General features: G+C 39.4%; 2 protein-coding genes and 1 pseudogene across 2 annotated transcripts; all 3 read left to right on the top strand.

Moving 5' to 3' along the window:
• The first annotated feature begins 764 nt into the window (after positions 1-764).
• On the top strand, positions 765-2,945 carry LOC131253065 (zinc finger BED domain-containing protein DAYSLEEPER-like). The gene is made up of 2 exons (XM_058253890.1): positions 765-882; positions 2,009-2,945. The coding sequence occupies exons 1-2, from the start codon at positions 880-882 to the stop codon at positions 2,642-2,644; spliced, it is 639 nt and encodes a 212-aa protein (XP_058109873.1). The 5' UTR covers positions 765-879; the 3' UTR covers positions 2,645-2,945.
• Positions 981-1,071, top strand: LOC131254651 (U6atac minor spliceosomal RNA; annotated as a pseudogene).
• Positions 2,946-3,076: 131 nt separating the features above from the next.
• LOC131253064 (zinc finger BED domain-containing protein RICESLEEPER 4-like) lies at positions 3,077-6,909 on the top strand. The gene is made up of 3 exons (XM_058253889.1): positions 3,077-4,022; positions 4,104-4,173; positions 6,709-6,909. The coding sequence occupies exons 1-2, from the start codon at positions 3,329-3,331 to the stop codon at positions 4,118-4,120; spliced, it is 711 nt and encodes a 236-aa protein (XP_058109872.1). The 5' UTR covers positions 3,077-3,328; the 3' UTR covers positions 4,121-4,173; positions 6,709-6,909.
• The last annotated feature ends 5,300 nt before the right edge of the window (positions 6,910-12,209 follow it).

Genomic DNA, 12,209 nt, shown 5'->3' with positions numbered 1-12,209 from the left:
AGGAAAGGGATTTTCACTCTACTAGCATTGTAAGTAGGGGTGCACATTTAACCGTTGGAACCGTGTAACCAGACCGGAACCGTTGGATCGGTCCGGTTTGGTCCGGTTCCAGGGTGCTAACGGTCTGGTTCCGGTTCCAATATTTAGAGAACCGTTAGGAACGGTTCGGTTCCGGTTTAGGGTCCTGCAGAACCGATCCAAACCGTTGATCCGAACCGTTGATCTGAACCGTTAACCGAACCGTTGATCCTAACCGTATACCCGAACCGTAGAACCAATCCGTGCAGGAACCGTGGATCCAAACCGTGATCCGTATTTAAAAACAAAAAAAAAAAAAAAATCCTAACATTACATCGCCCTACCCTTGCCCCTGCCCTCTTTAGTCTTTCTTGCGCCGCACTCCCTACCCCTGCCCTCTCTCTCTCGCGCTGCACTCCCTGCGCCTGCCCTCTCTCTCTCTCGCCAGCGTCGCCGGCTCGCCACTCTCTGTCTCTCTCTCTCTCTCTCTCTCTCTCTCTCTCTCTCTCTCTCTCTCTCTCTCTCGCCGTCCGCCCTTCCCATCTCCCAATCACTGGAAAACCCTCTCTCTCGCCGTCCCAATCACCGCGACACTCTCTCTCTCTTTCGGTACGCCATTTTCTTTCTAGATTTTTCAAATTTCTCCCCCCTTTCAAAACCCTAGCTCGAAATCTCTAATCCGTCTCGAATTTCTCCCCCATTTTCTTGCATTTACAGTGGTAAACAGTTCAAAAAAATCACGTACAGCCATCCCTCTCGCGCTGGCCGCCCCTCTCCGATCGTCCATCGCTGGCCGTCTCTCTCTGGCCATCTCGAATCTTGATCCGAACTTCAACAACGGCTTCTTCATCATTCTCTGTGATGGTAATTAGCAATTATCAATGTTATTGATTTTCTATAAATGTTTTATTGAATATGAACCATTGTTGCATTTGTTTTCTTATACTATTTGCGGGCCACTAGTGTTCGTTGTAAGGGGAGACAGTTGACATCTCCCCTGACAGGGACGAGAACGGCTTTTGGGCTTTCCTGTTACCACACATCCCTATTTGTGGGCCACTATTCCAAGGGTTAGTGGGTTACAACTCTGGACTGCCCTGTCAAAGAAATTTTTAGGTGGCAGGGTCCATGAGAGCAATGGTCTGGATAATTGAACGATGGGCCTGCTTGCTCAAGCTGAAAACTTAGAGTCCAGCATTAGATAAATTCATGGTGGTTGAAGGGTGCATTTGATTGCACTAAATACCAAGAAATCTCTTGTTATATCACTGACAGCCTAAAACAGTTATTGCCTTATTGGGGTATCTGTTTGGTTGAGTTTTGAGAGTTTGTGTTGTGAAGACTACTAAGTTTTTTAGGTGGTTTTTGTTTTGCCTTTTGTTACTTGCAATGTTAATTGAACATGATTTTAGATTCTAATAATTGGATTTTAGAGAGCCATTATGTAATGCCTCTAACTATTTGATAAAATGGCTTAACAAGAAATGTTTTGTGTGGATTGTAGTATTTTATATTTAGATGTGATCTTGAGTTGGTAAATGTGGTACACTCGACTGCAGCCACAATAGTCAAGTGTACTTCCATTGACAACTTTGAAGCTACAAATGTTTTGTCTTGACTCTTGAGGCATACTTGCATATGCCTTACAAAGCACTAGCATGGTGTTGTTATTAAGTCATCATCTGCTTTCTTTTGTTTTGCCATTCTCATGAATGGATGATAAATGGAAAAAGGCTTTTTTCTCCATGATTGGTTAATATGTTCTCCCTTGTTTCTAAGCTAAGTTTGCAAAAACTGTATGTATGGTTTCTTCCTTCTGACATGCAAAATTTCGATTGCAGATGGAATGAAATGATAATTTACATTGTTGTTATTGAATGTTTTAGGGTGTTTGGTTGCAACCAAACACATTACATCAATGTTTTATTGAATGTTAGGTGTTTTATTGATGTTTTTTTTTTTTTTTTTTGTATATCTTAATTCTTATTAGATGTCAAGTACTGGAGAGACAAATAATCCTCAAGAGCTCTCTATCACTAATTCTCCATCTCATGCAAAGGTATGTCTTCCTAAAGACAAGGGTCGTAAATCTGACGTTTGGGATCATTTTACAAAAATTGTAAATGACGGGGATGGAAAAGCGAAAGGGGCTAGATGTAACTACTGTAGTTCATCCTATGCATGGTTGAGTGAGAATGGGACTAGCACTTTGAGAAAACATATATCAAAGTGTCCCAAGAATTTCCAAAATAAAGACAAGAAACAGAAACTTTTGTCAATGCATTCAATATCAGAAGATGGTGGTAGTACCCTTGGTGTGTGGAAATTTGATCAAGATCTATGTAGAGAAGCACTTGCAAAAATGATAATCGTAGATGAGTTGCCTTTCAAGTTTGTTAAGCATGAAGGATTTCGTTACTTTTGTAGCGTCATGCAACCTAATTTCAAAATATTATCACGTACTACAATGGCAAGGGATTGTATGGCATTGTATGTGAGTGAGAGAAAAAAAACGAAGGATTTATTAGTGAACTCAAATCAAAGAATTTGTCTCACTACGGATTCATGGACCTCAGTGCAGAATCTTTCTTACATGTGCCTTACAGCTCATTTTATCAAAGACTGAAAATTGCATAAAAGAATTTTAAACTTTTGTGTGATTTCTAGTCACAAAGGTGAAGAAATTGGTCGAGCAGTGGAGGCGTGTTTAATGGAATGGGGTATAGAGAAACTATGCACGCTTACTGTGGATAATGCAAGTTCCAACGATGTTGCTATTTCATATATGAAAAGAAAGATGTCTAAGAAGAGTGATACTTTCATTTTAGGCGGCGAATTCTTTCACATGAGGTGTTGTGCACATATTCTTAATTTAATTGTGAAAGATGGGTTAATTGGATTAAAAGATTCATTAACTCGAATTCGTGGGGCAGTGAGGTATGTTAAGAGTTCTCCACAAAGAGAACAACGTTTTAAGGCATGTGTAGAGAAAGAGAGAATAATATATAAAAGTTGTTTATGCCTAGATGTTCAAACTAGGTGGAACTCCACATATCTCATGCTAGATGCTGTAACAAAGTTCCAAAAAGCATTTGAGAGATTAGAAGAGGAAGATCCACATTTCACCATAGAACTTCATGATGGACCGCCTATCACTAGTGATTGGGATGATGCTCGGGTTTTTACAAAATTTTTGTAGAAATTCTATGATGCAACTGTTCGCTTGTCTGGTTCTTTATATGTCACTTCTAATTCATATTTTCATGAAGTTTGTGCCATTGAAAGTTTCTTATCCGAATGGTCAATCAGTATGGATTCTACTTTAAATGCCATGACTAAGAAAATGAAGATTAAATTTGAGAAGTATTGGGGAAATATTGGCAAGGTGAATATGATGTTATTGATTGCTGTTGTGTTGGATCCCCATTATAAATTGAAATATGTGAAGTTTTGTTATTCTGAAGTTTACAAACCTGCCATGGTGATTGAGCTCACTAAGAAGATAAGAGAGACATTTAATCGTATTTATGATGAGTATCAAAAGTTGCAGTCAGTTGATTCTTCTTCAAGTCAAGCCATTTTTGACATGGATGTCGACCAATCAATTAGTTGTACAAGTGAGCAATTAATTTCTCTCAAATCGAAGTTTCAAAAACATTTGGAAGAAGAAGAGAATTATGGAGGCAAGTCTGAAGTGGACAAATATTTGGAGGAATCTTGTGAAAAGGATGATCCAAACTTTGAAATTTTGAATTGGTGGAAGGTGAATAGCTCAAAGTATCAGGTTCTTTCTCAAGTTGCAAGGGATATTTTAGCCATTCCTGTATCTACCGTTGCTTCTGAATCGGCTTTTAGTATTGGAGGTCGTGTTCTAGATCAATTCCGTAGTTCTCTTACCCCTAAGCTCGTGGAATGCTTAATTTGTGCACAAGATTGGTTACGTGCTTCGCCTTTCCCCATTCAAGTTGAAGAAAATATGGCTGAAATTGAAGCTCTTGAATCAGGTAAACGTTCATTTGATCAATATAATTTACTTTTACTTATTGTGTTCTTCTTGATTTTAATAAATTATTATATTTTTGCAGCCCTATCTTCTATTTGAGGACTTTCATATCAAGTTTACTTTGGTGAGGTTCAATTGACTATGATCTACAGGTTGGTTTCCTTCTGCTTTGTGTTTTCATGGTCTTTTCATGTTTATTGAGCATTTGTTGTTTGTTGGGTGTTAATGTGTTTTAATAGGATTGTTGTTATTGTTGGTTTGTTAAAGTTTCTTATTGTTGGTTTGTTGAAGTTTCTTTCTTCTTTTACTGGTATATTAGAAAATTAGGGTAAGAATGGATTTCTAAAGCATGGTCCCACTTGTCAGAACTGAAAATTTATGTATACATTACCAACAATCTTCTTTAACATCTAATATGTTGATATGTTGAAGTTGTTTAATTTTATCTAAAGTTTATTCCACCTTTTTCACCTTTGTGGTACACTTTTATGGACTGTTGGAAGAGTAGGATTGGTGAAAAATGTGAGGTTTGGTAGTTGTTTAATTGTGACATGTTTCAGGCAGATTCTAAACTACTGGTTGCATCGTGGTCATATAATCTTGGTGAGGTTTGATAGTTTTAAAAGGCATTTCTTAGTTTTGAAGGAATGGTCATGCAAATCAGATGACTCTACAGTTTGTCCTGGTGTTAATTATTAGATGATCTTTTCTCTATTTGGTTGAGATTTCCCCAGGTTTATACATTTGGAAAGACTAATATGAGCACACAGTGCAATCTGCAATTTCTGCTAAGTTTCTTCAATCTATCCAAATTTTTTATTGCAATGTGAGTTGATACCATTAACGATCCATGGTTAATTCTGTCAGTGACCTGCAGAGCAACCAATTTACTGGATCAGTTAACGTCTTGGCTGGTCTCCCTCTATCATACCTATATGTCTTGAACTGTCTTACTTTGTATGGATTGTCTATTCTTCAACACTTTTTAAGCTTGAGTACAAAGTTCTGATTTTAACTGCTCTTAAGTTTCAGTAGTGTATTGATTTTGAGATGAAAGGCTATTGTGATTAGGCCTTTCTATTCTAATAAACATATTAGTCAAGGCTAGTAATAAATCATGTACTAATCATATGTATTAATGAGAAAAGAGATTCGTGATGGAATAAGTTTGGTGCTTTCTTAGCAACGTATTAATGTGTAATGTACAGGTACAGTTCAGTGCTGGAGAGTCCACTTATCTCTTTGGTAGAAATGATTCAAGGGCATGCCTGGAAACAGCACGTCCAAAAAATCAAAAGCTCCCTTGTAATGGATTGCTTATGATTCTAACGAATCACTTTCAATAGATGATCTTAACCATCCATCCATGGCATACAACTCAGATAAAAGATGGTCATAAAAAAACAGACGGCTACTTTTCAGGTGGATAGGATCATCTGACTGGTGTGATTCTTTCAGGGCGTCCAATAGATTGTAAGTTTGTAACTATGGACAGTCCAGATTCATTCCTTGAAGATAGTTGCCTAAAAGTAGAAATTGTTGATGGCACTGTATGATGGCTGATAGATGAATTTTTATGATAGTGGTTGGTTTAGTTAGTTGATTTTGTCATAAGAAGCTCAGATTTTCTATAATTTAATATGATTTCAGTTTGTATAAATATGATTTTAGATTTTTCTATATCTGCAAAAGATTATAAAAATCTTATGGCTTTATGATTTGTGATTTACATTTTCAATCCTCTTGCTATTTTGTGATCCGACTTGACTTTCAAAACATTGCTCATGAATGGAGATGTTGCACCCATGTGGCAAGCAACAATGTAATCATAACCATTCATGTGGCAAACAACTTCCAACTGACAGGAACCTTATGGAAATCAGGAAGCTTAGTTGAAATAATTGGAGTGTGTTTTCATGTTCAGACACAGAACAATTTTTTGGAACAATATCATACTACCAATATAGCTGCAGAATCTGAAATTTCATTCAATAGGCTTAACAAAACCCAACTGCACAGACCTTCAAGCTCTTCAAATCTAAGGAGCATGAGTAGGTGAATGGATACAATTCAGTCGTTAATATGTGGAGAAGAGTAAGTAATCTTCTTTGTTGCTTCTTAATTGCAAATGGTTAATCTTACTAGAGTTTCTCACCGTTGATGTTAAGTCATTTGTGCAGCTTGAGGGATCTTTTTGTTAATTGGGCCACACATGGCTGGGCTCCATTTTTGTATTAAAAAAAATTAAAAATCCCCAAGTGACTTCTTATTAAAAAGCAAACAACCAAATTGTAATTTTCTCTATCTGCTTTTGGGTACCCATGTGACTTGAATTGCAAATGCTCTATCTAAATCATGAGGAAATGGAAAAGTTAGCAATGTTTGCTAGTATTCATGAGGAAGTAGTCTTCAAAATTCAGTTATATGCCATTCATATTGAGTTTCTGGAATCCAAATTGCAATTACATTTACTTTTAAGTTATAGTCAAGCTAAATGTTAGTTTGATTGCAGGACATACAAGAAGCTAAATGTTATTTATGGTTGTGAAACAACATTAACTTCTGTCATTTCCTCATTCACACTTCACTTGTGCATCCAAGTACATCCATGACCATTTATTTCTAAAAGTTGAATATCCCACTGTTATGGACATAGTCCCTGTCTTATTTTTTGGGTGTGATTACAGGGCATACAAGAAGCTGACAGATCTTCAGAAGGGTTCTACAATCTACATCCGTTCTGGCATCATCATCATGTTGAAGAACTCAACAATCAAGGCGGGTTTGTCATATGATGGCGGATTTTTTCCTTTTTGGGTGTGTGTGTTTGCAGGACATACAAGACATTCTTTTTCCTTCTTTTTTTTTTTTCATATCTGTGGACTGTGGGAACTAGACTGAAGTTTTGCTGAAATCTCCCAGGCTGCAAGATCCTAGCCTTTTTTTGCTGTTGTGGCCTGAAAATAGACAATTACTAAGAGAAATGTGACATTGATTCCAGGGTGGTGCATGTGGTAACCCTTTCTCTTGCACCTTGGGTTGACCTTTTTGTGATGATTGGAGCATAATATTCCTTTTCTTCTATTTCATCTTCTTTTTTTTTTTTTTTTCAAATCAACTAATTGGGTTGAATTTTTAAAAGCCCAGAACCGTGGATCCGATCCGGGACCGAACCGTTCTTCACGGTCCGGTTCCAGTTCGGTTCTAAGATGCTAACGGTTCAGTTCCGGTTCCAGTATTCAAGGAACCGTTAGGAACGGTTCGGTTCCGGTTTCACCCCAAAACCGGACCAAATCGACCTGTGTGCACCCCTAATCGTAAGGGTCAAAATCTCTAAATTAAACAAAAGTTCCAAATATTTTGAAGGTAATCATCCGACGAGTCTTAAAATATTTTTTTAAACCAAATTGCCCTTGTCCTTGTATCATTAATTGTATGATTTTTCAATGAATAAGAAGTTAAGTCGTATTTCATCCCGAGAAAGTGACGTGACGAAAGCCCTTTTTTAGCGTAGGGAAAGCCCAACTCATGTAGTCCACATTGATGTATATGTATAATCAATGCCACTCATCATTTATGCCGTGTCATTTTAGGGTTAAGGCCTAAATATTAACTTGATCTATAACTAGTGTGGGCCACACAACAGAAAACAATGGTAATAGTGACACACACTGTTGAAACTTTCGAAGCTCACCGTTATGTTTGTTGGAAGTGAACCATGCCGAAGCAAGGACTTCTTAGGACCACGGTGAGCTAGCTGACAAAGTGGAAGGAACGGATCACCCTATTGTGGGCCTTAGGCTATGGTATTAATAAATATGGGTTAAAACATTTGTTCATTAGAGATTTAGTCCATATCATTTCATCCATTTTTTGTAGTAAATGAAGTAAATATATAACAACATCAACCCTTAACACATCACGACCTTGACCTTGACAGCCTTGACTCTTAACACACGACAACCTCAACCCTTAACACATCACAACATCGACCATTAACACATGACAACCTTGACCTTTAAAACATGGCAACTTCGACTTTGATTGCATTTCATCCAACTACTGTAGTAAAGAAAGTAGACATGTGACAACCCCGACCCTTAGCACATCACAACCTCGACCCTCACAGTCTTAACCTTGGCAACCTTGACCCTTAACATATCACAACTTTGACTCTTAACACATGACAACTTTGACCTTGATAGTTTTTCATCCATTTATGGTATATAAAGGAAGTGAACATATGACAACCTCAATCCTCAACACATCACAACATCAAACCTCACAACCTCGACCTTGATAACATTGACCCTTAACACATGACAACCTCGATCTCAAGGTCAAGAATGTGAGAGTTGAGGTTGTGATGTGTTAAGGGTAGAGGTTATCACGTGTTAAGGGTTATGGTTGTCATATGTTTACTTCCTTTACCACAAAAAAAAGGATGAAAGGCTATCAAGGTCGAGGTTGTCACATGTTAAGGGTCGAGGTTACCAAGGTCGAGGTTGTCATGTGTTAAGGGCCGATGTTGTCATATGTTAAGGATCGAGGTTGCATGTGTTAAGGATTGGGGTTGTCATATGTTAAGGGTCGAGGTTAGGAGGGTCAAGGTTATGATGCGTTAAGGGTCGAGGTTGTCATGTGTTAAGGGTTCAGGTTGTGAGGGTCGAGGTTATCATGTGTTATGGTTCATAATTGTCATGTGTTAAATGTTGATGTTGGGAAGGTCGGGGTTGTGATGTGTTAAGGGTCGATGTTGTCATGTGTTAAGGATCAAGGTTTTCATATATTCAATTCATTTACTATAAAAAAAAATTGATGAAAAGCTACGTACTAAATTCATAGTGAAATAATGTTTCAATCCGTAGCCATTGGTACCATAACTTAAGGTATATAATAGGTGATTCGTTTCGTCCACCTTGTTGGCCAACTCACCATGGTCCCAAGAAGTCCCGACCTAGGCATAGTTCACTTCTAACAAATACAACAGTGAGCCTAGAAAGTTTTAACAGTTGCTGACATTATCACCACTGTTTTCTATTATGTGGCCCACGCTACCTATGGATCAAGATGATATTTGGGACTTAGTCTTAAAATGACACGGCAAAAAAGATGAACGGCGTGAATTGTACACATACATCAATGTGAGCTACACGAGTCGGGTCTTGCCTATGTCCAAAAATGACTTTTGCCATGTCACTTTCTCGAGAGTCAAGATTGAATACACTCAGGGGCTGTTTGATTTTCCAACTATTACAGTAAAACAAGGTAAATACGTGTAAATAATAATTAACTAATTTCACCTGTTTGAAATATGCGAGGAATTACATATCGAAAACCGTTCACAAAAACCATGTTACAACTGATTTCAACTTGTGGGCCCCATCATGACGTATGCGACTTATCCGCACCATCCAACTTTTTTAAACAGCACCTTTTATGGTATAAGTCAAAAAATGAGGCAAATCCCAAGGTCAAGTAAGCCACACCTTAAGAAATAGTGATTGTAAAAACGTCAATGGTTGAAAACTATTTTCTCCCTAGGGCCCACATTGATGTTTATTTGTCATCTAACATGTTCACAAGGTAATAAAGCCATGGATAAAGGGAAAACAAAATTATCAACTTGATCCAAAACTTCTAGGGCCCAAAAAAAGCTTTCAATGGTAAAATTAACCTAAAAAGCTTTTTAAGATTCGTAATATTTAGAACTTCACTCCTATTTAGAGATTCCGGGCATACCTCAATACTAGTAGGGTCAAAATCCGTCCAAGATATTCCTAACTGTGCAGTGTCATTCATGAGCCGTTTACATAAACGGTAGTGAAACATGACACATGTCCAACGGCTCCTGGGACAAGGATTGCGTCGTACCCCTGGGAACGGGCAGGACCTTTGAGTGGCCACTTTGATATATGTGTCTTATCACACCTTTCATTTATTTTTTCCTGTAATTTTAGATTATATGCCAAAAAAATGAGGTATATCTAAGGCTCAAGTGGACTACACAATAGGGATTAAACTTTTACCGTTGAAAACTTACCGGGACCACATAAGTTTTTGATGGAGCTTGTATTTGTTTTTTTTATCTTCATTCAAGTATATGTAACTTTATGAATATATTGGGTGGAAAATAAACATCATAGTGGACCCTACAAAAGTTTCAACGGTGAGGATCATTACCACCTCTACTTCATGTGGTGTGGGCCGCTTGAGCCTGATCTACCTTATTTACTAGATTATGTCCTCAAATGATACGAAGAAATGGGTGGACGGTGCGGATAATACCCATAAATCACGGTGGCCACTCAAAGCTCCTGCCCGTTCCCAGCTGGAGACGGCCGGGGTTAGGACGCAATCCGCGTCCCGGCTCCTGTATCAAAGTAAAAATGCACGGGACTCAACCCGGTAGTACGCAGCGGCGTGGCAGAAATATCCTGTGCAGCTCTCCTCAAGATGGACGTGGCAAACATGAGGTGATCAAAACCGTTCTTCTGGTGGGCCACCATGCGGATATGCTATAGACCTAAACTCTCACTGATCGGACACCACGGACCATCTAATTATTCGGAATATTAGGGCCCGTTTGGCCGGTTGGATTGGAAGTTAAATCCCAGGATTGGCAGGCGTACCAAACAGAGTTGGTGATCTAATCCCAATCCCATGGTTCTTAAGATAATCTACTGACAAGGCCATCATTACCTTTAAATCCCATCCAATCCACCCCTAATCCGTTCAAATTTGCCTGAGACGTGTTTGGTATGAGGGATTGGAAGGGATGGAAAGGTTTAATCCCGGGATTGGCCAGGCCTGCCAAACAGACTGGATATAGCAATCTAAGGATATGGTCAGGCCTGCCAAACAACTGGATATAGCAATCTAAGGATATAGCGATCTCATGGATCTCAAGACAATCCACCGACAACACCATCATTACCTAGAAGTCCTGCCATCCACTTTGATACCATTCAATCCCTACCAATCCACCCGGCCAAACGGCCCCTTAACGGTTCGATGCGGAACATTGTTATTACCGTTACTTTTGCAGGTCTCTCACTGGACGGCTATGACAGTTTGCTCTCCTTGATTTTTGCGATGAGGCCCATCCACGTGATGGCCCACCAGAGCAAAAGTTCTGATCGCTACTTGTTTTCGAGACTAGATGGACTCGATGATTTCCATTCGAAAGGAAGGCTGACGTGAGTGCCAAACCTTACATGTGGCCCGCACGTGACAGAGAACGCGTTTACAAGACCCAGTCCGTCTGGGCCCCACTAAATGTGACCCGGTACAGAGAGGAAGGCGGTTGCAGATTCCAAAATGCTGGCAGGACTTGACGGGGAAATTGGATAGTTGAAAAGGGTGTTGACCGAAAATCCACATTTTTGTACTCTAATTCTGCGGCTAGGATAGTCTGATCAGCTTAAACCTTGGACCATAATATATCTACGGTGAGAGCCCGCATGATGAGCGGTTCAGATAACATGCGCGATGGCTTATCCACACGTGTGCCAGGTGTACAGTGACTGCGGAAATTCGAATGGCTAGGATTTGGCCGCCAGGAGTGTTTGAAGTTTCCACGGAATTGCGGGTGGGATGTGATTCGTTGCGTCCGACCAGCCGTGCAATGGGGCTGACGGACTGGGATTGGGTACTACCCCGGTCGTCCCTAGGAACGGACAAGGGCTATGAGGGCCCCTGATGTATGGGTTTTATCCACACCGTCCATCCATTTTTCCATATCATTTTAGTGGAGAAGCCTTAAAAATATGCAGATCCAAGGCTCAAATGGACCGCACCACAGGAGACAGCAACGATAATGACCCCACCGTTGAAACCTTCCTATGGCCCACTTGATGGTTAATTACCATCTAACCTGCTCATAAGATTATATAGATATAGACGAAGGGATAATAGAAATATCAGTTTGATCCAATACTTCTGTGGCCCCTAAAAAGTTTTTAAGGTAAGTGTTTAATTCCCATTGTGTGGTTCACTTGACGCTAGGAATTGACTCATTTTTGGGATTGCACCCTTAAATCATATGGAAAATATGGATGGACGGTTTGGATAAAAGTGTTCATATATCAAGGTGGCCCCTCGTAGCCCCGTTATTTACTAGCAAGACACCGCTGGTACCCAAATCGTCGGTGTCGAATTAGGGGTTCGTTTGGTACCCGGGATGTTT

Source organism: Magnolia sinica, chromosome 8, assembly GCF_029962835.1.
Source record: "Magnolia sinica isolate HGM2019 chromosome 8, MsV1, whole genome shotgun sequence".
Lineage (NCBI taxonomy): Eukaryota > Viridiplantae > Streptophyta > Magnoliopsida > Magnoliales > Magnoliaceae > Magnolia > Magnolia sinica.
The sequence above is the reverse complement of the archived record's forward strand: the minus strand, read 5'-3'. Positions and strand labels throughout refer to the sequence as shown.